Source organism: Gouania willdenowi, chromosome 8 (assembly GCF_900634775.1).
Source record: "Gouania willdenowi chromosome 8, fGouWil2.1, whole genome shotgun sequence".
NCBI classification, from domain to species: Eukaryota; Metazoa; Chordata; class Actinopteri; order Blenniiformes; family Gobiesocidae; genus Gouania; species Gouania willdenowi.
Window position 1 is genome coordinate 8,037,729 of NC_041051.1, and position 27,779 is coordinate 8,065,507.

The 27,779-nt window shown below is 37.5% G+C and overlaps 2 protein-coding genes across 4 annotated transcripts; both read left to right on the forward strand.

Moving 5' to 3' along the window:
• Nucleotides 1–3,423: 3,423 nt before the first annotated feature.
• Nucleotides 3,424–12,055, forward strand: LOC114468646 (cell death-inducing p53-target protein 1 homolog). The gene is made up of 5 exons (XM_028455667.1): nucleotides 3,424–3,684; nucleotides 7,449–7,682; nucleotides 7,828–7,869; nucleotides 11,331–11,472; nucleotides 11,566–12,055. The coding sequence occupies exons 2-5, from the start codon at nucleotides 7,469–7,471 to the stop codon at nucleotides 11,669–11,671; spliced, it is 504 nt and encodes a 167-aa protein (XP_028311468.1). The 5' UTR covers nucleotides 3,424–3,684; nucleotides 7,449–7,468; the 3' UTR covers nucleotides 11,672–12,055.
• Nucleotides 12,056–18,017: 5,962 nt separating this feature from the next.
• LOC114468645 (lipopolysaccharide-induced tumor necrosis factor-alpha factor homolog) lies at nucleotides 18,018–26,593 on the forward strand. Of its 3 annotated transcripts, XM_028455663.1 has the most exons (7): nucleotides 18,018–18,220; nucleotides 21,543–21,702; nucleotides 21,867–21,938; nucleotides 22,549–22,620; nucleotides 23,990–24,022; nucleotides 24,897–25,026; nucleotides 25,105–26,593. In XM_028455663.1, exons 2-7 carry the CDS (start codon nucleotides 21,558–21,560, stop codon nucleotides 25,256–25,258), a joined length of 606 nt encoding a protein of 201 aa, XP_028311464.1. In that variant the 5' UTR covers nucleotides 18,018–18,220; nucleotides 21,543–21,557; the 3' UTR covers nucleotides 25,259–26,593. The 3 variants fall into 3 exon arrangements, with proteins under 3 accessions (XP_028311464.1, XP_028311465.1, XP_028311467.1); XM_028455664.1 differs by lacking the exon at nucleotides 23,990–24,022; XM_028455666.1 differs by lacking the exon at nucleotides 22,549–22,620.
• The last annotated feature ends 1,186 nt before the right edge of the window (nucleotides 26,594–27,779 follow it).

The following is a 27,779-nucleotide window of genomic DNA, read 5'->3' on the forward strand; positions in this document are numbered from 1 at the left end:
GTACATGATGTAAATAAAGCCTACAATTCATTCATGGCAATAATACAAAATTTGTATGAAAACAAATTGCAAACTTAAAAGCATTACCAGAAAAACACCATTGATAAACCATGAATGACTAAAGGATTCCTAAATGCTTGCAATAAGAAAAACTATTTATAGAGATCTTTTTTTAAAATCAAGGTCAAAGGAAGCAGAGGACAGGTATAAGAAAAATAAAAATAAATTAGTTTGGATTATAAGAAGACATGAAACAGAATACTATGGTGATCTCCTTAGCAAAAATAGAAATTATATGAAGGCAACGTGGGGAATAATAAATACTGTAATTAAAAATGTTAAAGTTAAAACAACTTTCCCAAATTATTTTGTGAAAGAAGATTTTGACATATATGATAAAACTACAATAGTCAATGAATGTAATGAATATTATGTAAATATAGGCCCTAAGCTTGCAGCAAACATAGCGAAAATAATAGCAAACAGTGCAGGTGAAAACCCAATAATGGATAATGTGAATAGTATTTTTCTTGATAAAGTAGAGAAAGAAGAAATACTTAATATTGTAAAAGGTTGTGCAAAAAAAGGATCCACCGACTGTTTGGATATGGACATGATATATCACTCACAACTGGAATATTTCCTGAAAATATGAAAACAGCCAAAGTTATTCCACTGTATAAAAAAGGAGATAAACATTTATTCTCCAACTACAGACCAGTATCCTTGTTACCACAATTTTCAAAAATTCTAGAAAAAATAATTGTAGCCAGGTATTAGTCAAAGGTATTGAGTGACAAGAGATTATGGTATGTTTATTTAATTACAGTATATATTTGGCTCCATTTGTTTGGGCTGTATTCCATCTTTGTGAGGTAATTTTTAGGCTCTGGACATGCAAAGTTTACACTAAAGTGATTTCTAGCTCTGTTTGGAGAAGATGTTTATTCAGCCTGGTTCTCAATGTGTGCAGTGATTTCGAGACTTATAAGGATGTACTTAAGGGTGGAGATGGTTATATAAACAAGATACCAGATGTATCATGTTTATATGCTCTGTATCTGCTGGTACCAGACTGACAGAATTTGGCCCCAACTATACAATAGTCTATTGCCAAGACAGTAGATGAATTATTTGGTGTATGAGCTAATATTAAAAGATTAATACCATCTGTTAATCCACGTATCTGTATATGCCCTGCCTTCCCCCGACAGCCTCAGAGTTTGCATCGATCAACCGTGATTCTCAACAAGTCTACCATTTCTATTAACCAGTTCAGGACCCTGATTATATAATAAATGTCATATTATTTGCAACTCAGTTGTCCTGAAGACTCCTTCTACACCACCTTTTTATCATCACCATCCACACCACAAGATACAACAACTTCAATGATACCGTTCATAAATTATGTCATAAAATTGTCCACCGTTACCGGAGCGACCACAGTCAGATGTGTGTCACTGGAGCGCTGGGAATGATGACATCACTGTGGATGAGCCTTTTGATGGTTTTGATCACCGTCTTGCATTTTAATAGTGGACGGTAAGTTACATCTGTAAGTTACACTGTCTCAAAGTGTCTTAAATGTGTGTTTCTATCTGGGTCATGCTTTATCTACCTTGCCAATTTCTGTCTTAAAACAAATTATTCAAAACTTAACATGTTTTTTTAAACATAAGGCAGTGGTTCCCAAACTTTTCTCAGTCCCGTACCCCGTCAGACATTTAACCTGAAGTCATGTACCCCCCCCCCTCCATATACAGCCCTACAGTGAATTTTACCTATCCTGTTCAGGAATAATATATAATAATAATAATAATAATCATAATAATAAGAGCTAGAATATTTGCATTTGCTGAAGAAAATGCAGGTACTGCATTAGTTTATCATTGGCATTAGCAGTAGCCTAGCAATAGCACTAACCAAGCATTGGCCTCACATCAACATTAGCATAGCAAATGCATTAGCCTAGCATTAACATTAGCCTAGCATTAATATTGACCTAGTTTTAGCTTTAACAGAGCATTATCATAAGCCTAGCAAAAACATTAGCCTAGCAATAGCATTTACCTAAACATAGCAATAGAACCATCTTAGCATTAGCCTAGCATTAACATTGACCTAGCTGTAGCTTTAACTTAGCATTAACCAAGTGATAGCATTAGCCTAACATTAAAATTAACCTAGCATTAATAATAACCTAGCATTAGCATTGCAATAACATCAACATTAATCTAACATTAATATTAACATAGCAATAGAATTATCTTAGCACTAGCCAAGTATTAACATTAACCTAGCATTTATAATAACCTAGCATTAGCATTGCAATAACATCAACATTAATCTAGCATTAACATAAACCTAGCATTAGCATTTACCTAGCATTAGCCTAGCAATAACATTAGCATTAAGCTAGCTTTAACATTAACTGCTCTATTTATATTCCAGTTTCCAATGTTGTCAGTGTTTTTAATATTCATTCACGTACCCCCTATGTCAATTTGCGTACCCCTGGGGTTACTCGTACCCCACTTTGGGAAACTAGGTACTAGGGGTTTGTGTTCAACACCAATGCAACTGCATAATCATCATGGATAACAAATTCATACTTGTTACAATATTTGACGATACATACCCTTTAATTATCCTCAAAACAGAAATCTGACATCCATGAAAAAACTACTAAACCTCCCACTTTTCTATAGTAATACATACTTCTTACAGGCACTGCACTAGTTATAATAAAGGCCATAATGTTTGTGTGATTAAAGTGCAAGTACACCCTAAAACCACTTTTTTTCTGCTGAATACATATATAATTAGGTATGAAGTATTGTAGTTTATTGATCCTAGTCCCACTGAAGTAACTAGTAACTTTTACTTTGAGTACTATTTCATTGAGCTAATTTTTACTTGTACTTGAGTATTTTATGTATGACTTACTTGTACTTGAGTACAATTTCAATCAAGTAACAGTACTTTTACTTGAGTAGGATATACAGTATCAGCACTCTCTACACCTCTGGTCACTGGTGGAGGGAAGCTACATTCAGTGCCACAGCTATTCTAAGCCCTAGTATAGTCTGTTGAACCCAAATACGTCGTACTTGAATTGTGGTGATCTAGGATTTAAACTGCAACATTCTTGGTGAGCTGCTCAATTTCTAACCTTGGTTAGTTACAGAGGGGGAGTGTTTTTCTGTTTTACTCTCACATGGTTCTCATTAAGTGGGAAAAAAAAAGAAGAAAAAAAAGTATGCACAGGAAATCCACAGGGGCTGGTGCTTACAGGAAATCTGTGCGAGCAATGGAAAAAAGATAGTGGAGAAAAAAAAAAAAAACCACAAAAAGCGGTTGTTAGTTTTTTCTTCTGCGTTGCAATGATGGCATTGTTTCATATTGGCTGATAACTAGTCACACATGTTCATGGCTGTGTTTTTCCCATCCTGTGCCCTTCAGTTTGACTTTATTGCTCAACTTTTAAACAAGCATGTTGTTTCCTCCGACCCACCCAGTCCCATGACATGATAGGAGTAGAGCAGTGAGCGAGGAAGGAAAGGCGTTTCATATTGAAAGTGAAGCCAGTTTCTAACTCAAGAGTGTCACATTTTGATGCCCATTGCTTCATCACACACAGGATAGAGCATCTGGAGGACGTACAATCCCTGGACTCTATAGGTATGTTCAAACTATTTTTATTTGTCGTTTCTGTTCTGTTATGAGTGTATGTTTATAGTAAGAAAAAGTGCAAGTTATTCAAATATGTGTGTCTGTGGCTCACTTTGTCCTGCTTTTAATCATGTAAAGCACATTGAGTTGCTTTGTTTATGGAATGGACTGTACAAGAAACTGTGCCTTAGTTGAATTGATTTACGGTTGACGAAAAGGAAGCTTTACAGTGCCCCACTCAAATCATCATATACGTTAAGCTGAATTTACATTATAAAAAGATAACTTTAATGATAGAGAAAAACATTTATAATCATGTCGCAGATATCTGTAATGTCCAAAGTGTAAATGTGTTGCTCAATACTATTCCTACAATTCCTACAAGAAAATGTTTTTTGCCGAGTGTAGCAACAAATTGTTTCCAGGGGTTGTCTGCGGTTACGCAATTGTTATACTCAGCTCCAGCTCAAACTGTACGACTCAATTGCAGAGTCCGACGCAGTGCATGCCCGCCTTTACACATTTGACTTTTTATAGAACATGTTAAACTCCTAAAAAGAATCAAGTTATCAAAATCCAGTAAAAAAAAAAACAACTATTTGCAAATAGATTTGCTTAAAAATGAAACCAAAATCAACTGTAGCCTACAACTCTTTTGCACCTTTTACATAACATCCACTTTATCTAAATAAAGGCAAGATATTAAGGCACATGTGTCAAACTCTAGCACTTCATAAAGTCATCTCCTTCCACTGGGCCTTTGGTATTGAGCTCAAGTTCCTAAAGTACAAGTTTTCAACAAAGGTGTAAAGAGTAGTGAGAGATCCTACTCATGTAGAAGTACTGTTACTTGATTGAAATTGTACTCGAGTACAAGTACAAGAAAGTCATACATAAAATACACAAACATAATAAAATTTTTGTTTTTAATTTATCATCTGAATCAGTGTTTCCCAAACTGTTCATAGTCATACCCCTTCAGACCTTGAACCTGAACCCATGTACCCCCCACTCTTCCACACTTAAAAAACATAACAATGTAATGTGATACATAATGTAGCCCTACTATCTTGTTGAGGAATAATATATAACTTGACAATTTCCGCGGAAATCGTGGGAGGTTGCCGGTTTGAAAGGTGGAAATCCATAAAAAAATGGCCAAATAGTTAAAGTTCTAAGTTTCAGGTGTTTAGCCTTGCATTAGCATTAGCCTTGCGTTAGCATTAGCATTGCGTTAGCATTGCGTTAGCATTGACATTGCATTAGCATTAGCATTGCATTAGCATTGGCATTGCAATAGCATTAACATTGCGTTGGCATTGGTGTAGTATTGGCATTAGCATTAGCCTTAGCATTGCGTTAGCATTTGCATTGCGTTAGCATTAACATTAGCATCGCGCTAGCAATAGCATTGTGCTAGCCATAGCATTGCGCTAGCATTAACATTGTGCTAGCATTAGCATTGCGCTAGCATTAGCATTGTGCTAGCATTAGCATTATGCTAGCATTAGCATTGTGCTAGCATTAGCATTGCGCTAGCATTATCATTGTGTTAGTATTAGCATTGTATTAGCATTGTTCTAACATTAGCATTGTGCTAATATTAGTATTGCGCTAGCATTAGCACTGCGCTAATATCAGCATTACACTAACATTGCGTTAGCATTGCTTTAACATTAGCCTAGCATTAGCATTCACCTAGCATTAGTCAAGCAATTGCATTAGCCTAGCATTAACATTAACTGCTCTATTTATATTCTAGTTTCCAATGTCATTGTTTTTAATTTCCATTCATGCACCCCGTATGACAATTTGCATAGTGTACTCGTACCCCACTTTGGGAACATAGGATTTAAGGATACGGGGCGCCGCCCTTGTGGCGACCCACAGTTCTTCTGCTCCAGTCCTCCCATCTCATATGTGCTTGTTTTTGGGCTGTCTTTTGTCAGATTGTCTTTTCATGTTTCTTGGACGGGATGTAATGAAATGCAAATTTCCCCTTGTGAAACGGATAAAGCATATCTCATCTCATCTGACAAGTAAAAAGTAGCTCAATTAAAATAGTACTCAAAGTCATTAGGTACTTTAACCCCCCACGTTTATTTTTGGTAATAAACCTTGGCACGGTTCCCTTACCAAATCTTGCATTATTGGAACTTCATTTATTTTCCACAAAGACATCTGTGTAAAATAAAACGTTTGTCACATTGCGCAATTATCTTTCAAATAAAATAACCAATAAATACCAATAAATTCAATTAATAATAAATTAAATATCTCAGGCTCTAAGTATAGATACATTTATGAACTCTAAAACAGTGCCATGTGGGTAACGACATAATGGGTAGAAACCCCAACCTGAAGCATAAAAAGTGGCTGAGTGTTGATCAGAAAGGGCGCGACTAACAACATATGGATTATGTTCAATGTGGACCATTAAACGGAAGTTAAGAAAAAATAATCGCAAAAAATATTGGTTGGGTGTAGAAATGTAATGTTTTTACTTTACTTATTTTAAAACGTACTTAAGTACAAGTACAATTACTGATGTAGGAATATACTCCAAAAAAGTGCAAGTACCCATGAAAGCAACTCAATTACAGTATTGTGAGTACTTGTAATCAATTACCTTCACCTCTGGTTTTCAAAGTCATGCTTATGAATATCTGATTCTTCTGCGTCTTTTGTTGGAGACTTTTTCATATTTAGAATGTAAATGTGAAATCAGGAATCATTTCAAGGCCACAAATTACCGGCACTTTTCTTCTATTGAAAGGTCAACACCTTCCTTATTGTTTTAACACAACTTGTGAAACTGCACAAAGGTTTCATGGAGGCAATGCAACATGTTTGCAGAACTGTTACCCACAAAGTGGTGTTTGATGCAAACGAGTGTATTATCGCAGTTTGTCTAAGAAGGAAATTCTGACTTACCAGACAAGTTAATATTATCAAACGACAAAGACGGGTTAAGTAACTTTACAAATCCTTTGAAATCCTTTTTTGACAAGGTTAGGTATGTTTTACCTACATTTACAAATAAAGACCGTATAAGTTAAAAGGTTTACTATTAGGTTGGAGAATATTTACTGTAACACAGTGTTTCTCAAATTGGGGTACACAACGGCACTACAGGGGGTACGAGAGAGAGTGAAAAATGTACAAATAAAAGTGTCAGTCTTGGTTTAACCCCAGGCGTGAGATCACCAGAAATGATAAAAAAAAAACTATTGCAATAAATCTATTCAGGAGCCATTAAATCATTGTTATTCAACCTTGGGGTCAGGACCTCCTGGAGTAATGTAAAAAGATTTTTGAATTTTTTTAATGATTCTTGATGATGATTTTTTTTTTTTTTTTTTTTATGAAAACATCACCCAATCTTAAACAACTGTAATTCTTTACTTTGATACTAAAATGTCTTTGGGGTCGCCAGAAATTCTTGATATCAAAATGGGGTCATGATCCAACAAAAGGATGGGAACCACTGCACTAAATACTGTTTCTCTTTAAAATGTGTGCTATCACTCGTTCAATCCATCATTATTTTCTATAGTTGTTTTCAAATAGTTTTCTAAGCATCAGACAAAGGCTTGGATTCAGGAATAAGAGAAAGTTGGTACTTGAGGAAAAAAATGTTTGAGAAATGCCGTAATGTGTTTGGAAGAAGTTGATCACTTTAAGAAGATAAAAAAAAACCTGTCACCACAAAAAATAAATAAATAAATAAATTTGATATTTAAATATGAATAACATTGAAGCCATATTCTCAGACCCTTGAAGGTATTTGAAGATGGAAAAAGGATCTGCACCAGATGACTCTGCTCCACCCTATCCTGGACCCCCGATGAACTATGGAGGGCCAATGCCTCAGCAAGGGGGCTACCCTCAGCAAGGGGGCTACCCTCAGCAAGGGGGATACCCTCAGCAAGGGGGATACCCTCAGCCAGGGGGCTACCCTCAGCCAGGCTTCTCCACTGGTCCTCCTCCAGCTGGTTACCAGGGAGGTCAGTATCTGGGCAGATGTTTTTATAATATTTCCAACAAGCACCTATTGTACAATAAAATAAGTCCTGTAGTCTGATTTATGGGAAATATGTTATCTCATTTATTTATTTTTTTAAATCTAAAAAAATGTGCTTTATTTTTCAGTTGCCACTCATCCTCCAGTCCAAGCTCCAATCACAACCACAGGTGAGCCTGTTAATAAAAACTGAGTTTGCCTTCTGCAAATACCGTGCTGCATGCATGCATGAGTGGCTGCAAAACCACACTGACCAAGTGTTTGTAGGCTGTGATGTGAAAAACATCCTCTGCAATGGTTAGCTGAACTCTGAAGAATAGGTCTTGTTGTTGCCTCTGAGCACAACAAACAACCATTGTTTGTGCTCGATCACATTTCCAATGCATTCTTTAGCTAGTCCTACATGTTAATTTACCTTGTGATCACCTTCCAGTGAAGGTTTTTGATCATTCGTTAGGTTTTCAGTGATTGATAGATTGAGAACAGTTTGTTTGTTTATTTGAGCAACATAAAAAACAAATTTTCTGTACAAAACACAACACGTATATAAAGGAGAAATGTGCTCAAAAGGAGTGAGTAGAAGTTCAAGGAACTTATAGGTGCCTACCCCTCCTTCACAAAATAACATTTTGAACTTCACATTTGGTTTTTCATTATGTAAGAATACTATACAAACACATACTGTACAGTGCATATACATACATTTTTTTTTTATCATTTATGTTCATTTGTAACAAAAGTAATGGGGAAAAAAACCCAGAATATTTTCTTTATCTTTTATAATCGTTCGAAACAAAAAGTAATGGAAAAAAAGAAACCAAACTATTTTCTTTTTTATTGTTTGTGTTCATTTGTAACAAAAAAACAGAATCTTCTTCTTCTTCTTCTTCTTCTTCTTCTTCTTCTTCTTCTTCTTCTTCTTCTTCTTCTTATTATTATTATTATTATTATTATTATTTATTTATTTTATTTTATTTTTTTTTATCATTTATCGTCATTCAAAACAGAAAGTAATGGAAAAAAGAAGAACAAAAAAAACATTTTCTTTTTTTATTGTTTGCGTTCATTTGTAACAAAAGATAATGGAAAAAATAAATCAGAATATTTCGTTTTTTATCGTTTATGTAACAGTTCTAACAGACTAAAATGTACTAATGCCAAAAACACACTCAGCTGTGACTAAAAGTCCCCTTATTTTGAAATGTCATACATGTGAAATCAAATCATCTTGCATAACAATGAAGAGGCCATTCACAAAGGCATCTTCAATCAAGCTAGGGATGTTCGATATTAGCTTTTCACTGATATCCGATATGCCAATATTGTCCAACAGTAAATTTCCGATATTAACCAATATCGATATATATAATGTGACCTAAAAATGAGAGGGTGTATGAACTCCATGGAAATAACAGGTTAAGCCCACGTTTAATGTGATGACCAGTGGATATAAAATAAGAATACTTATTACATTTTATTAATGGCAAAAGTGCCTTAAATGTTTTAAGTGTTTTCTTAAACAACAGCACATATGGATGTATTTTATAGGTTGTGGTGGGTTGCAAACTAGTTTTCACTGGTTCTCAGGCATTGTTCCCATGGGCTAGATCTGTTAGTTGTCTAATTTGAAAGGGATTTTTAATGAGCTATCTCCAATCCACCCTAACAATAAGTAACAATAATTTAGTCCTTACATTTTTAATCAAATCACATTTTTTACCAATATTTTCCCAACTGAAAGATGATCAGAAATAAGTTGAAGTCGAGCTAATTGAAAGAAAACTTTCAGGATCAACATGTGGTATTTTAATTGAAATGAGAAAAAGAGTTGGTTTTTAAAGGTGGGATAATAAGTCCTGAACCTAGACCAGATGAGGACAACTACTTTAAAGTTTAAAGTAACAGATTATCAGGGCCTACAAGACAGACATAAAAAAAAAATACAAAAATAAACCTTTTAATCCCCATTTTGACATGATTTAATCATGTAAACCCAAAGACATACTGTACTAATATGCCAAGAACTTGAGAGTTCTGGGTATTCTTACAAACAGAGGTACAACATTCTTGACCCATTGCACATCATATACATCTCAGTGTACGGTTAACACTGCTGATTTCTTGAACAACGCTTTGATCAGAGGAGGGACAGGTGGCGCTCTTCTTTTTTTCATGGACAGTGGTTTCACCTTCAGTTCCATCTCATCAATAACCAGTTCTTCTTTCATCTGATCAACTGAATCCAAGGGCTCACAGTCAGCAGAGACACTCATTAGCTGTGTTTCCATTACAGATTTTTGCAAAACAAAAGCAATGTTTCTTAATGTTGACTAAGTATAATTGCGCTTTGAACTTTTTTCCATTGAAGGTTGTTTGGGGAGGAGCCTCGTAACTCCTGTGAAATCTCATCTCGTACGAAACTTTGCTGCAGAAAGACGGACGCTCCAAACCTCCTTATGACACTCCGTATTCCTTTGTTGTTTCACGTTTAATGTGACAGTAATCATTTTTAAGTATAATGCTAAGAAATGATCCGGTTTCCTCTTCTGTTTACACGTACCGCTCCATGTTTTCTCGGAGAGAAGTGGTCATGTGACCAGTTACATCACGTTCTGTGAAGTGAATATGTGGAAAAAGTGTTTCCATGGTATCACCTTCGCTGGTTGTCTATGTGCTTCCGTGACCGTTGGATGCCGATTTTGTCGCGGGGGAGGAGGGCGAGTAGATTTGCACAGCAAATGTAAACAAAGCTCTCAGCTGTTACGGGACGCAGGAGGGTCAAATGTCATCGGCTGTAGCGATCCTTTAAAACTTTTTTAGTTGATTTTATTCTGTGAACCTTTGAATTTCATATCACCATTTTTATCATTTCCTAGTCACTGTGTTTTTGGCACCTAAAATATTTGAATATTATGTAAATTATAATAAAAATGTTATTTTCTGAAATGAATTTGGGAAAACTTAAATTAAAACTTTTGATCACGAGGGGGGGGCACTCTGCTTATGTGTTCTCCTTTGTCTTCTTCAGCACTGATTTGGATCTCAGAAGTTTCATGTCTTCTTTGCGAACTGAAGAGATTGGACCACTGATATACACTTTCTTCTGCAAACAGCTCAATTTCCCCCTGGGATAAATAAAGTATTTCTGATTCTGATTACCAACAAACGAGTGAAATTTTGCTTCAACAGCACAAACTGCTCCTTCCTGAGATCATTATTCCAAAATGAATCGCAAAATTCTTCACATTTGGGTATTGTACCTCCACAATGTGCAAGATTTTATCAGCCAGGTCTGATACCATGTCATTTGGTCAGAAAAGAACTTTCACAGTTTTGTAGAAAATCTTCTGAGCATTTTTCACAGTCGCATCTCCAATGACAGCGCCTGAGGGTCCCTCTTTGTCTTACCATGTAGTTTCTGTTCGATGCGTCTTGTGAGTTGGAGTCGAAGCTGCTCTTAATTGTATCTGAATCTGAATTATATGCATTTAAGATTGTATTTAATATTTTTCTCTTAGTTTTGTTATGATGACATTTCAGCTAATCAAATGTAGCTTATTGTACAGGATTGGTAGAAAATAAGCCTTTTGTCATGAGATGATGAAAATGTTGTGTGTTTATTATCCTACAGTGACTCAGATCCTAGCACCTGTACTCCGGGACACCCCGGGACATGCACAGTGCGCCCACTGTGGGAAGACGGTGGTCACCCTAACGGAGCACACAACCGGCCTGTTGACCTGGGCTGTCTGCGCTGGCCTCGCCTTTTTTGGGTACAAACAAATCTACATTTGAATCTGTGACGGTCTAGCACCAAGGAAAAGAAAAGTGTGAAAATATTCCAATCATTCTGTTTCCTTTTTCAGGTGTTTCCTGTGCTGCTTCATCCCGTTCTGTGTTGATTCTTGTAAAGACGTGGAGCATCGCTGTCCATCCTGCCATAATATTATCTCCATATATAAGCGAATGTGAAACCGTCCTCACTGCAGGAAAATGCTAGTTTCATCTGCATCTTTTGATTAGCTATTCCAGGGGTCCCCAATTCTGGTCCTCAAGGGCCAATATCCAGCATGTTTTAGATGTTTCCCTCTTCCAACACACCTGATTAAAATGAACAGGATCGTTATCAGGCTTCTGCAGAGCTTGATGATGAGTTCATCATTTGAATCAGGTGTGTTGGAAGAGGGAAACATCTACAACATGCTGGATAGTGGCTCTTGAGGACCAGGATTGGGGACTCCTGAGCTTATCTATTGGCCATTGTGTGTGCAACATTTCTTTGCACCGAAACCTTAAAAAAAATGTCTTTTTTCTTTCTTTTTCTGTCATTTCAATAAAAACAGCTACAAAAGTTAATCAACGGGCTGAAATGTGTGCCACAATTTCCGGACTATAAGCCGCTACTTTTTTCCCCAACGGTTTAAACAATGACGCGGCTAATTTGTGGAGTTTGTTTAGAAGCAATGTCGTCCGTATTCTGACTCCGGACTCGATGTGATTGCTCTGCGGTACTTCACGCTAAGAAGAATGGACGAAGTTGTGTATAAGTCTGGTTCCAGTAAAAAGTGTCCATCAAAAGCTGTAAATTGACTGATACATAGACATGGAGCAGTGAGGAGGAGACTTAATGTGGAGATGTAAACTCATCATTTGAAACTCATCAGAATACACAGAATTCTCCATTAAAGCAAAGCAAACGGGAGTCGAACAGCCCGCCTACCTGCCCGTTCTGATTTGCCGAGTCATCTGAAGGGCACCCTCATCAGCCAATAGAGTATAGAGTAAAGTATAAACGTATTAGTCCCGCCTCTTTTCCTAAATTACAGTAACAGATAATACATTTTCTGTCAGGTTCTTTTTAGTTTTACGTGTCTGTAGCCCTTGTGGTCCTCTTCTTGTTCAATTCAATTCAACTTTATTTGTATAGCGCAATTTACAACAAAGTCATCTCAATGCGCTTATCAAAATATTAAATTCATAATAAGAAAGAAAAATCCCCACAAGATCCACATGAACAAGAATTTAGAAAGAAACAACTCCCTTTTAACAAGAAGAACTCTCCAGCAGAACCAGGTTCAGAGGTGGCAGCCATCTGCGTCGACTGGTTGGGGTTAGTGAACAGAAGGACCAACAGAACAGGATAGAGAGATAGAACATCAGAGTGTCCCAGACTAGTTGACCCATGAACCACAGATCAGGAACTGCCATCATCAGCTTCACGACACCTGAAACAGCAGAGAGAGAAGGGCGAGGAGAAGGCACTGACTGCAGAAAAACATGATACAGTATTATCAAGTCAGCCTGTCTTGGCCTTTTGGCCTCACTCCTAGTGGACTAGTCAACACTGATTATAAAGGTGACAAATCTCTTCCTGTTTATTGGTAAACTAACAGCGACTCCAAGGTCTGTAAATGCGACCGTTCACAGACGAGCCCATGTCCGCTCTAGTGGTTACGTTATGTTAAGATCCAGTCCTGTTTATGCAGACTGTAAATCATAACCAGCTACATCAGATTTTGAATCTCTTCCCGTTTACTGATGATTGTTCTGTAAGTTTTTGTTGGCTCTGTTTAGTTTTTCATTATAGTTATGTCATGTGTTACCCTCCTCCTGTCCTGTTGCGTTTTGTAGCCGACTCCCTGGATTCCTTGTGCTTTTTTTGGATTTGAGTTTTTGTAAAGTTTTTGATTATTAAAATGGAGTCTTATTTTGAACATTACGCCTCCCTGATTCTCTCTCTGCGCTTGGGTCATCCTCAACCCTGACACGTGACATTTTCAGCATCCTTTGTCTGCACATGTTGTTGAAGGTCCACACTACATGAAGTGCAATCTTTTTACGACAGCAAAATTCATGTTTTGTTATTGTAATTAAATAAATGAATTTATTTTATTGCATAATTGTTACCATCACCAGCACTCCCTAAGGAAGGGTAAGAAACACTTTATTAGAGGGAGGATATAAAAAGAGAGGGCAGTTGAGGGATATTATTTGCGCACTCACAAACACATGCTTACACTTAAGATGACATACAACTTTGAAACACTGCGTCTCTTACACACTGTTGCATATCACATGGGTCACTGAAGCAGGTTAGGTCAAAGGGTGGGGGTCCAACAAACGAGAAGGGCCGGAGAAGAAAAAGCCGGAAGCATCCCGGAGGTCGGCTTCTTTTGGCTTCTGGAAACCATCGCGAAGGAACGCAATTGAGCCTGCGCTGAATGGTCACTTGTAAAATGTGTTTGTAATAAATAGTGTCAACTCTATTCATGGACTTCAGTTTTATTCTGTGATGTGCCGTGAGCACTAGGGTTGGTTAGGCAGCGCGTTACAAGTCGAGGCCACCAATATCAACACCAATGACAATTTCATATGTTTCTGCTGGCAATTGTTAATCTAACAAAATCAACGTTGTAAAAAACCATTAAAGAAACATAAACATTTATTCAATACCAGCCTCCATACTCTCCCAACAAGATATATCAACAACAACACAGAACAGCCTCAGTAAGGCGCATCCACAAAGCCAATCCTACCATTCACTGTAGAAAATACGAACAATTTTCTGACCTTACCTTTGCTGAAGGTCTGGTAACTCAGGTGTTGGTCTCCCATCTTTTACAAACTGTTGTTTTTCCTCAAAAGAAAGTTTATTTATCGTCTCTAGCGCTGTCATCCTGACTGTAGTGTTATCCCGCCCACAAGCTAGAGAATGTAGCAGCGGCCACGTTGTATCAATTCACTAATGCACTGTGAACTTACGTATAGCATTTAGCATAGCACGGATATGTACAAAGGCAGCGTAGAAAGCTGCCTTTGTACGTAAATGATTTTCATCTTGGGGACCTGATTGCACATGCGCAAACACATAAAAACACGCTATGGGAACAGAGGCACAGCAGCAATGTGCTTTTGAGAAGGGGTGTGGCCTCCTCCTGCCTTACAGTGGAGTGAGAATAGCGATGTTTAGTCATATGGTCTATGAAAAGCACAACATGCTGACACTTTCAAACTTATAGGTACTGTAGTGGTCGAGACCGGTCTTGGTCTCGAGACCAAATTTTAAAGGTCTCGTCTTGGACTCGGAAGCATTTTGACTCGGTTTTGTCTCGGACTCGGGCTGCCCGGACTTGGGATTTTCCCTCAAGACCGTTCGAGACCAGCACTAATTCCTGCTATATTTTAAACTTTTTTATAATGTGATAATAACAAGAAAAAGAACGGGATAAAACAATCCTTTATTCGTTCTTTACTCCACCCAGGAATCCACCCTTTAATGACCGCAACCTTCCTTAATGTGACTGTGTGTGTGTGTGTGTGTGTGTGTGTGTGTGTGTGTGTGTGTGTGGGTGTGGGTGTGGGTGTTTGTGTGGCTATGGTTTCAGTTTGGACCGCGGAGCAGAAGAGAGATAGAAACTAATCACCAGTAAAAATCCCAATAAAACTCTGCACACAATCACCATGAATAAATAGTTGCTCCCTGGTAAAGACAGTAGCTCTAACAACAGGTATAATGATAAACTGGTAATATTACAGCCTGTGAATGCAATGCGGGGATGCATTTACTCCGCCTCTGGGTCCTAGTGCTGTGTGTGTTTAATAAGTCTGTGTGTGTCTGTGTGAAAGTCTGCATGTTTATGCCTCTGTCCATCCACTCTTTTTATTATATCCATGTCTTTTAAGGCTTTTATTCAGTAGCAGTAGTAGTTTTAATATTTTAGTTCATTTTTTGCAGGCACTTTTTTTCACCGTCAAATGTATTTAAAAGAAACTAAACTTAAAGAGAGAATATTATTTAACCGTCGAACCTTGTCATAATTTTAGATATTTATATATTTTTTTTAATTAAAAAAATGTTTATGGTCTTGGTCTTGACTCGGTCTCGCTCCCGGAAGTCTTGGTCTTGTCTTGGTCTCGGTGCATTCTGGTCTCGGATAGTGTGATCTTGAACACAACACTACTGTAGGCTATCGGAAATTGAAAAATAAACAATTTATAATTATATTACAATTAAAATAAATGATCAAAATATCAATTCACCCTTGGGTAGGCACTGCCTACCTTGCCTACCCTGACTGCACGTTACTAATTTTATTATTAGTGTAAGTCCTCCTATAGCATGTGTAGACCTTTGGGACCGGACCAGAGCCACAAGTAAGGGAAAACCCAACAGCAGTGTTACATCTCGGTGAGGGGTAAGGGAATGGGGAAGAGGGAGTTAGGGGGGTAAAATGGAAGGGGTGGGGAGAGCCGACTGTTTTAAGATGGAAGTGCAATGTGATAAATAAATAAATAGCTTTATTGATCCCGCAGTGGGGATATTTACTGTCATGACAGCTCACATCAGATAAAGCGCAGTTAAAAAAAGACAACAGAAGGCAACACACAGAAAAACCCAAAAGAGAAACCAGAGAAAATATTGCAATGAAGATAAATAAGCAATACAGAAACATAAGCTATATATAAATTAAAAAATATATATTTGCAGGCGGGAGCAAGGAGAAATATTTTTTACAGACAGTACAATGCCCTAGACTGTGTTATTGTACAGTCTGACAGCGGTGATGTTCTAGTTCTGCATATTGTGGTTATTGTGTTGTGTAATCAGTTCAGCCAGTCTGGTGACAAATGTGGAGAAATTGAAGCGGGTGACACAGCACCCAGCTGGTGACCGTGGTGGCCATGAACAGAGGGAAGGAGTGAGTGGTAATACCTAAAACTGGTATTTGGGATCAACGTGTCTAAGGTGAAACCCAGTACGAGCTCATCCCATAGCCCAAGGCCAGTGCATCCATGACCAATGTTTGTGCAAGAACCACTTCTCTAAACCCAAGCTCCGACCCGGGCTCGAAGGTGCAGTCAGGCCGGCAGCAATAACTGGAGCTAAGGAGCACACCCCCTCCCCCCTTCCCAGAAGCTCTAGAGACCCCAGGTCGAGAGGCAGCCACAGCCCCCACACACCCGAGAAAGCCCCAAGGAGCCAAAGACCCAGCGTACCCCTACAATGTGATAATTAACTAACATCCCTCTCTCCTTAAGGTCACACAAAAGCCTTTCTGCCACCATTCATTGTGTAATTTTAGCCAGGAATACTGATCAACCAGTCAATAGACCCTCTCGACACAGGTGTTCTACACCTCAATCACTTTGGACACACCCACACCACTCAGGTGATCCTCATTTCAATAATTGTGAGACTTGGCAACAATTAGATTGACCGCCATTGAATTTTAGACCATTACATTTAACAGGCGTGGTATGTAATGGCAAAAAGTAGCTTAAATGAGCAAAAATGTGGCAAACAATAGTGAAAAAGGGCAAAAAAGTGGAACAAAATTAGGCAAAATGTAGGGAAAACAAACAAGTGGTATTTATTGGCCAAAATGTAGCTTATTTGGATGAAGAGTGTCAAAAAACGGTTAAAGAATTGACAAAAGTTGGATAAAAGTGTCAAAAAGAACTTGCAAAAATTGACAAAAAATTAGGAAAATGGGATCTTGGCAAAAGGAAGTGCAAGTCAATTTTTTTGGAAAAGGGAGGAAAATGGAACAAAGGAAGTTGCAAAAGGAAATAGGTGATTAAAAAGTTTCTCCCTTTTAAGGTTTTCTGGGGAAATAATAATTAAAATTAAGACATAAAGAACCACATGTTGAGTACCACTGACTTAATAACAGCATTATCATGGTTTTAGTAAATTAATTTAATAAACTAAATTGTGAGTCGACGGTTGCCCTACCCTTAACACCGTCACTTTAAAAATCGCTGCTCCACTGTCTGAACAGGTCATGTGATCAACCTCCAGGAAAGTGCCCTCATCTTTTATTTTGAAAATACTATAATTCCAAAAGACCTTTCCCTCCTGATACACATACTCTAATCATACATAAAACAAAATGGGCACAGACAAAACCAAAAATACATAACTTTGAAAACGAGTTACGTACATTTTTCATACTATAAACTATGTTAAAAACAAAAAAAAGCTGTACCATTCATTCTGTAAACACTTGAAACCTGAAAAACACAAAACGTTTTCCTGCTATTTGTTATATTTATATCCATTTTTTTCTTTCCTTTTATTCTGAATTATTGTGCATTATCTTGTTTCTCTCATCTGTCTTCTGTGTAGATGTGGATTTTTTTTTATCAATAATGTAATGTCATATGACATATGGTGCACTTTATTTAATATGTTGTAAATGCTAATTTGTGTTCAATAAAAATAAAATAATACTAATTTAAAAAAAAAAAAAAAAACCCTGCTTGTCTATAATAAAGCCTTTTTCTGCGCCATGTTTTCCTAAATGGCAAAGGAAGGAGGCGGGGCCTGAATGTCCCTTTATCACAGAGCGGTGTCAGGTTACAGTTAGCGCTGCTGTGGCTATAGTCTATAGATATATATCTATATAGATATATATCTATTGCTGTAGCTGCAGCTAGCAGGACCTCGCTGTGGTTTTTCCAAGTTTCAACCCTGGGATTTGCTTTATTTCCGGGAGAAAAGCAGCGTCTACACTGATAGTACGTTTCTCCTTCGTGTTTGTATGTGTTTAGCAGGAGTTGTTGGATCAGGTTTGTTTTCATTTTCACTAGTTGAGTTGGCCTTAGATTAAAGTGGATGGATGGATGGATGCATGGATGGATGGGTGGACACTTGTGTTTTGCTGTTGTTTTTAGCATGTATATGTAGACCCTCTATCAATGCAGAGGATGGGCTCATTTAATTACTGTTTATTTATAGCCTCACACAACATGGTCTGCTGTAGTTCCATCTATAAGGACGAGACTTGCCATTAAATGACTGGAAAATCATTTAATATACAGTTCTGAGCTATAAATTGTAAAGACATTTAGGTTATAATTAGAGCTGGGCGATTTTACCTAAAACAAACAAAAAAAAAAAAAAAGATTGAGTTTCGATTCGATTTTCAATTTTTTTTCTTTCTTCAGTGCACTTAAAAATGACTGCAGATATCAGCAACTTTATTGCTGTGATTGTCCTCAAGAGTTAAAATGCATAGAACAATCCCAGAATTAAAAGTAAATGAGGCTCAGTCGTTCAACAATTTCAAGCTTTAACCCAGATTTAAGCAAAAGTGCAACAGTCAGCAACTTCACAGTAGATTAAATGATCTGATTAAGAAATCAGATAACTACATATTTTACAACATATAAAATTACAATTAAAAAAATAATAAACTCAACATATAGCTACTCAAAGGGTAAACACATGCTACGGTAACCCACAAGGACGGAACGCAAAAAAGTCAGAAAAAACTGTGGTGGGAAAAAAATAATTAAAAAATAAGAAATTTGAATTTGCAAAATAAAAATAGTTTTTTATCTACAAATTCGATAAATCGATTAATTAAATGTTTTTTGTCCAGCCCTAGTTGTAATTAAGAAATTATTTCTATCTCTCGTCAAAAATCACATACAGATACCTGTCAAGGTATCCTAGTCTAGGGGTAGGGCTGCACGGTTATGGCCAAAATGATAATCACGATTATTTTTTATCAATATTGTAATCACATTTATAATCATAATTATTTATCATGTTTGAAAAAAAAAAGGTTTTTATTACACTACTTTTAAACCACCAATATTTGTACAGTTTACAGTGCAACATGAAGCTTTAAATAAGAATTATTCTAAACAAATAAATGAAAAAATGTACCCCAGAATTTAAAACGTACCAAAGGCAAATGCAATAAATATATGATTACAGAGTGCAGAGCCCATATTTTAAATGTGAATATTGCTGATGATCAGATTAATTTAATCGTGGCAACCAAAATTGTGATGACGATTAAAATGTGATTAATTGTGCAGCCGTAAGTAGGGGTGGGACGACACAGAGTTCACGATACGATATGTTCACCAGGGGTCTCCAACCTTTTTTTTAGGATGTTACTTTCAAAAAAAAATAAAAGAAGTTGGGCGCTACTTCTACTCCCCTTATTTAAGTTTTGTTTTTGCAGTGTATATTAGCACATTATAATATTATTATATGCTTACCTTTAATGAGATTTCTGGCACTGCATGCTGTTGATAGGGCATTGTAATCCGATATGTATCCCAAGAGGTTCACTCTGATTCAGTCATCCAGGTGTGCATCAGTGAGACAAGTTCGGAACTTGGACTTGATTAGGTCTTGTAACTTTGCTCTGATCAGTCCATGAAAAACAGGCAGATTTAGACAGAAACCGTTGTATTGATCTGTTGACGCCATTGATCTGAGTTATTACAACAACACAGTCTGTCAATCAGTCTGAGTAGCGCTGTGTCACCACACTCTCATATGTGGACATTGTGCCATCACTGCATAAATTACGCATCAGATCAGCTGATTCTGGCCTGATGCTCGTTCCATCAACGCAACACCAGAGTTTGAGCTACTTAGCTGCGCCCGATGCTGCCTGTATGCATCCTCCGCTTGGTAACTGTAATCACCGTCCAATATAGACAGTGAGCTTCAACTGCTAGCGTGTAGCGGCACATGAAGCTGCTCGTCATGTTTAGAACTTGCAACAGATCATTCTATTCTACATGCACACGCACGAATATTGTCTGGTTGAAACCTGGTCGGGATTAAAGAGACATGGGCTTCATTTGGGGGTTCGGGCCGTGTTCTCTCAGGTCTTCTTTTTTTGGCCCCATTAAATCTCTGCTGTGTGCATCCTCTGCTTTGTAACCCATAATTACCATCCAATATAAGCAGTGTGCTTCATAATCTAAACAAAAACAATCAACTAAATAAAACAATAGAAACATAAAATTAATGTGTGCATGTGGGAAGGCGTGCCCATAACAGTCCCAATATCACTGCAGGTCCCACACATAGACTGTAAAAAGAATGGACGGGACGAGCTCCCCGGTGGAGTGAAGCTTGAATTTTTAGAGCTCCCCCTGCTGACTAGCTGCAGTATAGGTCATAAACCCCGCCTCCTCAATGATAACAGATGGGATGTGGGTCAAACTGTAAAGTTTTTTCCAAACCTAAACTCTGCTGTGATCACGAGTTATTATCACCCTAAGTTGTGTTCAAGTGCTCATTTTTCTTTGAAATTTGTTTTAAACAATTTATTTGAAGTTGAAAAATGAGATTTTATGTCATATGACGATGATTGACAGCCACGGGTCTCGCGTAGCACATTTGTAAAAACAGTGGAGAATCCCTTTTAGAGAGTGCAGTATGTGTTTAAAATGTAGTACATAAGCCCTACCTGCCCCCTGGTGCAGTGTTTCCTTACCTTTCTTGTCCCATGTCGCCCTTTAAACCTTTGTGTCATACCACAAGATGGTTCCTAACCCATGTTTATTCTTTCATTATTTGCATACCAACAGCCCCACATACTGTCATAACTCCTCCTTCCAGAGCAACTGAAACAAGGGCCATTTATTTATGTGTAATATAAGCATATATGGCTTCCCTCTTTGCCAATTCATTGTTGGCAGTGGCTATCTTACGTAGCAACCCTATTTGGCCAGTTTAGGTCACGTGTTAAGGTCAGTCATTGGTCAGTTTAGGTCTCATGTTAAGGTCAGTCATTGGCCAGTATAGGTCGCGTGTTAAGGTCAATCATTGGTCAGTTTAGGTCGCATGTTAAAGTCAGTCATTGGCCAGTATAGGTCGCGTGACTAAGACTAAACCTTACCCTAAACCTAACCCTTAAAATTGTTGCAATATAGGGTTATAACCTAACCCTAATCCTGTTGTAAAAATAGTAGGACAAAGTGTTTACTTCTCTCTTTAGCTATTTTATTAGTATGGGATGATCCTAGAATTATGTTGGACTTCATTTTTTTACTATAATTCTGTTTCCTATTATCCACCTCCCAGCTATAATCTGTGAAGATGGAAAAACCAAATCCTGCACATGAATCTGCTCCACCTTACCCCGACCCACCTATGGTTTATGGTGGCCCGGTGCCTGGACCAGGGATGTACTCTCAGCCTGGGCCTTACCCAGGAGCCACCCCTCCTCCTGGATACCAAGAAGGTCAGTGTCCACTGTTTGTAGCACTTGTTTATATGAGTATTTGATGAAATAACTGAGCTGGTCCTAATTATATGATTTTTTGAATAGTGTAAACCATTTCTGAAATATAAAGTTACTTGTTATTGTAAAACAACAACAACAATGCACCAATGTTCCTGTTGCAGTGCCTCCACCAGGGATGTACCCTCATCCAGGATTTACTGCTGGACCACCACCTCATGCTGGATACCAAGGAGGTTTGTTTGTTTTTTACACCCTGTTTTATAGTGATCTGAGATCTCACTCCACAGTTTGGAGTGAGATCTAATGTTTTTGATTTTTTTTTTTTTTTTTTTTTAAACAATGTGTCAGTAATTAGATTTTTAACAACCCTTCAAAGGGTAAAACCTAAACTCCCAATTGTAACATCTGTTTTGTTGTTTTTTATTTTGTATATTGTATTATTTTGTTTGTACATTTGTATATTCTTCTATACTATTATTATTTTTACTCTATTCTTTAAGGGCTTAATGAAGAACTTGGGAATGTTATTTCATAATGTGCATGTTGTACACATTATGATAATTTAAAAATCCTTAAATCCTGATGTACTCTTGGCTCCTCCTACTGGTTTAAAAGAGTCATTGCAGAATCTGTTGATATCTGAAAAACACAATTGCTTGAATATTTACATGACTAGTTCCTTTAATTGGAATGTTTTATTACTTTAACATGCAAGCATCCATGGACCATGTAGTGTTGAATTAAACGTCTGCACTTTGAACAAAACTACGATGAAATACTTGATTGTGACTTTGATGACAAAGGACAACATTTATTTCATGTTATGTTTTCATTCTATTACAGTACCACAGCCTGGAATGTACCCACAACCAGGTTACTCACCTGGACCACCACCTCCTGCTGGATACCAGGGAGGTCAGTGTTTATATTGTATGGGGTGCTGAATGTAAAAACCTCATAGCTAACACATTTTGAACATTTAGCTCATTTTATTTTTTCATTTGAGACAAATTCATGTGAAACAGCATGTTCTATATCATTGTTAAAATCTAAATGTAAAGGTTAAATCTAAATGTAAATTCTAAATTTAAATGTTAAATGTAAATGTAAGTTTAAATGTAAATCTAAATTTTAAATCCAAATGTTAAATCAGTCACCAAGTGTAAAGCTAAATGTTTAGAAATTATACAAAGTGGACAGGTTGGCGCCTGTCGATCACAAGGCCCCACCCACACTCCAACCTCCATGGTCTTCTGTATCCTTGGTGTCTTCATCACTGGCCAAAGTGCAGCATGCTGGTACTTTCAGGGAATCTACGTCAGTTAAACTGTGTGAGGGCAGTTGTCCACACATTCCCTCGGCTGATGTGTAGCCTGTACACCAGTCATTACCACTCTTTCCAGTTCGTCAGTTCGCCCCTCTTCTCACTCACTGAGCCGCAGTCGGTGGTGTGGGCGGGGCCTCGTGATTGACAGGCGCTGACCTGCCCACTTTGCATAATTTCTGAACATTTAGCTTTACACTTGGCGACCGATTTAACATTTAGATTTAACGTTTAGATTTAGATACAAATATTACATTTAGATTTTACATTGAGATTTAGATATGAATTTAACATTTAGATTTAGATATAAATACAAAATTTAGATTTAACATTTAAGATTTAAATTTTAACATTTAGATTTAGATATAAATTGAACATTTAACATTCAGATTTAGATATAAATATTGTTGTTTGATCCACAGATTAATTTGTCACCTTGATGAGAGTACGAACATTAGTGTCATGAGCCTGACTAAAGTTAAACTCAGTGCCATACGGTACCAGTCTGAACTGTGGAGACACTTTAATTCAGAATGATTTAATTCAGAATAACTAATTCTGAATTTAAAAAAAAATGATGTATGTGGCCGTTGTAAATTGTGGTGCTTTCCTTTTTCTTTTCTTTTTTTTTCTGGACAAAGTGTCTGCAATAAAGATTGATGATAACATTTAGATTTAGATTTAACATTTGAATTTACATTTAAGATTCATTTTTCATGTTTACACATTTTTAACAATTGTATGGAACATGCTGCTTTACATGAATTTCTGTCTGAAATGAAAGAAAAATTAGCTACATGTGAGGAAAGTGAGTTGAAAATATTTTTACATTCGTCACCCCATAATATTGTGCTGCCAGTTTCATCTTCTATACAACTCCAATATGCTGTAGCTACCATGCATTGCATATTTATGGGATTGGGTTTGTGTGTGTTTTTTAACAACACATATTTGTTTCAGGTGCTTGTTTTGTTCCTGTTCAGGTCCAACCAGGTAAAACGATCTAAATAAAAACACTGTAGATGTAGATTAGCTCCAAACTGAATCTGGTACAATGCATCAGGTGATAACATTTATGTCTAATATTGTGCATTGACCGGGGTTGGGGTCAATTATAATTGTAATTGTGTAATTGATAATTAATTACAATTATGACATTTAAAATTATAATCATATTTGAAAAAAATCTGTTGCTGTTGTAATCGTTGTAATTGGCATTTACAATTTAACTAAACGTATACCTGTGTTATTATTAAAATGTGTTTCATGTCAACTTTTCCCACTACCAGTCAGTTCCCTTAAGGATAATTTTATGATTTAAAAAAAAAAAAAAAATCGAGGGGTACACTGACAGAATAAAGGCTCAGAAGACCACACCAAAAATATTAATACCAATATTTTCATTGATTAGGAAGCCTAACAAGGTAACCAAGAGATAAGAAACAAATTAGATGATAAATTATATTTTTTGTGTATTTTACAGCTGATTTTAAACGGTTATCATAAGAGATGCTAACAGAAAGCTAACACAAGAGGGCGGTTACATTTTATGGGCTTATTTATTAAAGGCTCAGTAACTGTGATGAATTGTAATTGAACTTTAGTAATTGAGAATGCAATTGTATTTGGTTCAGGAGGATTATAATATTAGTAATTGTAATTGTAAAAAATGTAGGTCCCCGTAATCATAATTGAATTGTAATTGAACATGGATAATTGAAGACATAATTGTAATTGAAAAATGTAATTGACCCCAACCCTGGCATTGACCATAAATAAAGAAATAAAATAAACAATAAAAAAACACTGCACCACTTTTGGATTTTGTTTAATTGTTGTTTTTCTTCTGACACATACTGTACGGCAGTGGCTTGTATTCTACGAGACCTTCCAGGAAACATGGTGTGTCCCTACTGTCAGCAGACGGTCCTCACCAACACAACGACCACTCCTGGAATCCTGACCTGGTTTGCATGCCTTGCCCTCGCTATCGTCGGGTAAAAGTTTTTTGTGTTTTTTGTGTAGTAACAGTAAAAACACATCTCACCTAAATGACACAAGGTTTCCTTCCACAGGTGTTTCTTTTGCTGCTGGATTCCGTTCCTAATCGATTCCTGCCTAGACGTGGAGCATCGTTGTCCAACATGCCAAAGAGTTATTCATATTTACAGGCGAAATGAGTCTTATGCTTATGGAAGGAGAGGCGTTGTCACTACTGCATATGTGTAGTCCTCCACTAAATCCAAATATGCCTCAGCATTATGAGCTGCATCTTCAGTGTAGAATTGTATACACATTTGTTTCTAGGTTTTGTTATAACCCTGCAAATGAAGCTGCAGTGTTCATCTTGGCTTAGCCCTCTGTATTATTTTTACTATTATTGTTATCACAAGACACTTTATGTTGGTCAATACTAATCTGCCTCACTTTGACAAGTTTACAGTTTTTCTCGATTAATGAGACACTACGTTCCATTCACTGCACACAGGCACCAACTGACTGCACACCATTCTCATAAACAGGAGTCTTGAACACAATTCATGGTTTGCACAGTTTCCAAAACTCTTTGTGCAAAAGACTTAACACATTGTTTTGCTCATTTGAAAACACCTTTCAGACACTAAGAGGCAGAATTTGGACACTTTTCAAATTTTTGGAAACAACAGGTCAGAAATTGAGTGTTGTGTTAGTTCAGGCAAGCACTGAAGTTAAGCTAGCACAGCACCATCAGCTATCAGTCGCTGTTAACAACTGACAGCATCATCCCCTAATTCAGTTCAACATCCAGCTAATCATGTTCCACGGTTCCCATTGGTGAGCTACCCTGGATTTCCGCCATAACTGCTCCGCTGCGTTGGTGCAGCGCCATCTGCTGTCCAGCAATCCCCACTGCCTCCGATTTCGCTCAGTGTCTGTTACAGCAAGGACTCGGGAGATCCCGCAAATTAACGTGTAATCGCGCAATACATACGTGTGATTCAACCATGGATAAATACAATATTTACATGTTAAATCCCATTTTTAAAGTGCTTGGATCCAACCATGGTATCAACGAAAAGGTCTGGTCCCCTGAGTCCGAATATGTGCTTGATTTTTGGAGAGAGGTTGAATTGCGCTTGCTGGAGGTCCCGGAAGGTCTGTCTTTTATTTTGAAAATAATACAAATATTTTATTCTGTGTCTATGCAGTACTTCCTGTCCTGCATGGGCATATTTTTATTAACTTGTGCAGCACAGCTCCAGCATCCAGCAAAAATAGAAGTGCTGCATATTTGCAGCAGAGGGCAGCAGCATGACTCAGCAGTTACGGTGCTGCGCTGGGGCAGATTTGCATGCGGTGGAAATTGACACATTGACTTGAATGGAAACCTATCAGCTGCGTTTGTGTTTCGGCGCAGTTACGGTGCAGTTACGGATCCAGTGGAAATCCAGGGTTTGTCAGGGCATTGTATTTAAACCACTACACACGCCTACTTCTGTACGCTTCATCAGCAAATGCCTCGCAACCCACTCCCCACCCCAGCTCCTCCTCTTTTGTGTAATTAAACAGTGTCTCCTGTTGCCATCCAAACGTCTGTGTTTCTGTTCCAAGGGGTCATGCTGACCGCTCTCTCTGCTCATGCCTTTCGATGTAGCTCACGGAAGAGCGAGGGGGAGCTTCCTTTGCTTCTGGCTTTTCATGCAGCTGTATGGAATGGCAGAGGTCGGGTCCCAGAACAGAGCCTTACCACCTAATCTAAACTGCATGCTAATGAATAATTTGACGAGAGTGATCGTGACTGAAATGAAAACACTGTTGCTAATTAATTGCTGACTATAAAACCTGCTGGGAAACAGCATTAGCATTAGCTGTTCAAAATGGATGTTGGGGAAGCAAGAGGTCATGTTGGAAGAATAAGAAATGGACGACCCAGACCATGGCCAGAATCCAGACCTGCCCATGCACCTGGTCCAGAACCCGACCCGGCCCCCGCACCAAGATAAAGACCAATGCCAAGACCTAGACGGGCACAAAGTCCGACGCAAAAAATGTAATCCAGATGACATTTGGTCAACTCTTTGATGATGTGCTGATTCATGGAATTCCAATGAATGGAGGTGGAAGGTAGCCATACATTTGGGAAAATCTCTTGTAGTCAATGGTCTTGGCATGTGATGATGTTTCTGTTGATACCTGTCAGAGCTGGATCAGGCACACTAGGTCCTGTGTCCTCACCACGCTGAAAGAATCAGTGCATAACAATTAGCATACTGTACTGTGTATAATACATAATACTGTATTATTTTTTTAATACTTCATGTGAACACACACTGAGAGTGTTTTGTATTTAGCTGTACAGTGTTACTTTTGACTCAAGTGCACAGTGCTTTGCAAACTGTGTCCTAATAAAGAAAATAGTGTGCAGTGTCTCGGTAAATGTGCGCTATTTTTCAGGAACGTCTTATCAATTGAGAAAAACTGTAATAAAACAAATAGATATGACGTGTCATTGTTTTCTGTATTTTAATGTCAGATCTTATTGTCTTCAAATATATCACCTAATATTGTCTGCTGATGCTCTTTGCTTTATTCTGTCACATTACCATTTCAAACATATTGTACTTAGTTAAAAGACGTATTTATATAGAGTGTTTAAAGGATTTATATAGTAGTAATTACATTATTTTTGGTCTTACAGTATTGGTATGATGACTAACTTGACTCATTTTGACCAAGAAACGTTTTTTCAACAAAAGGGTAAAAAAAGAAA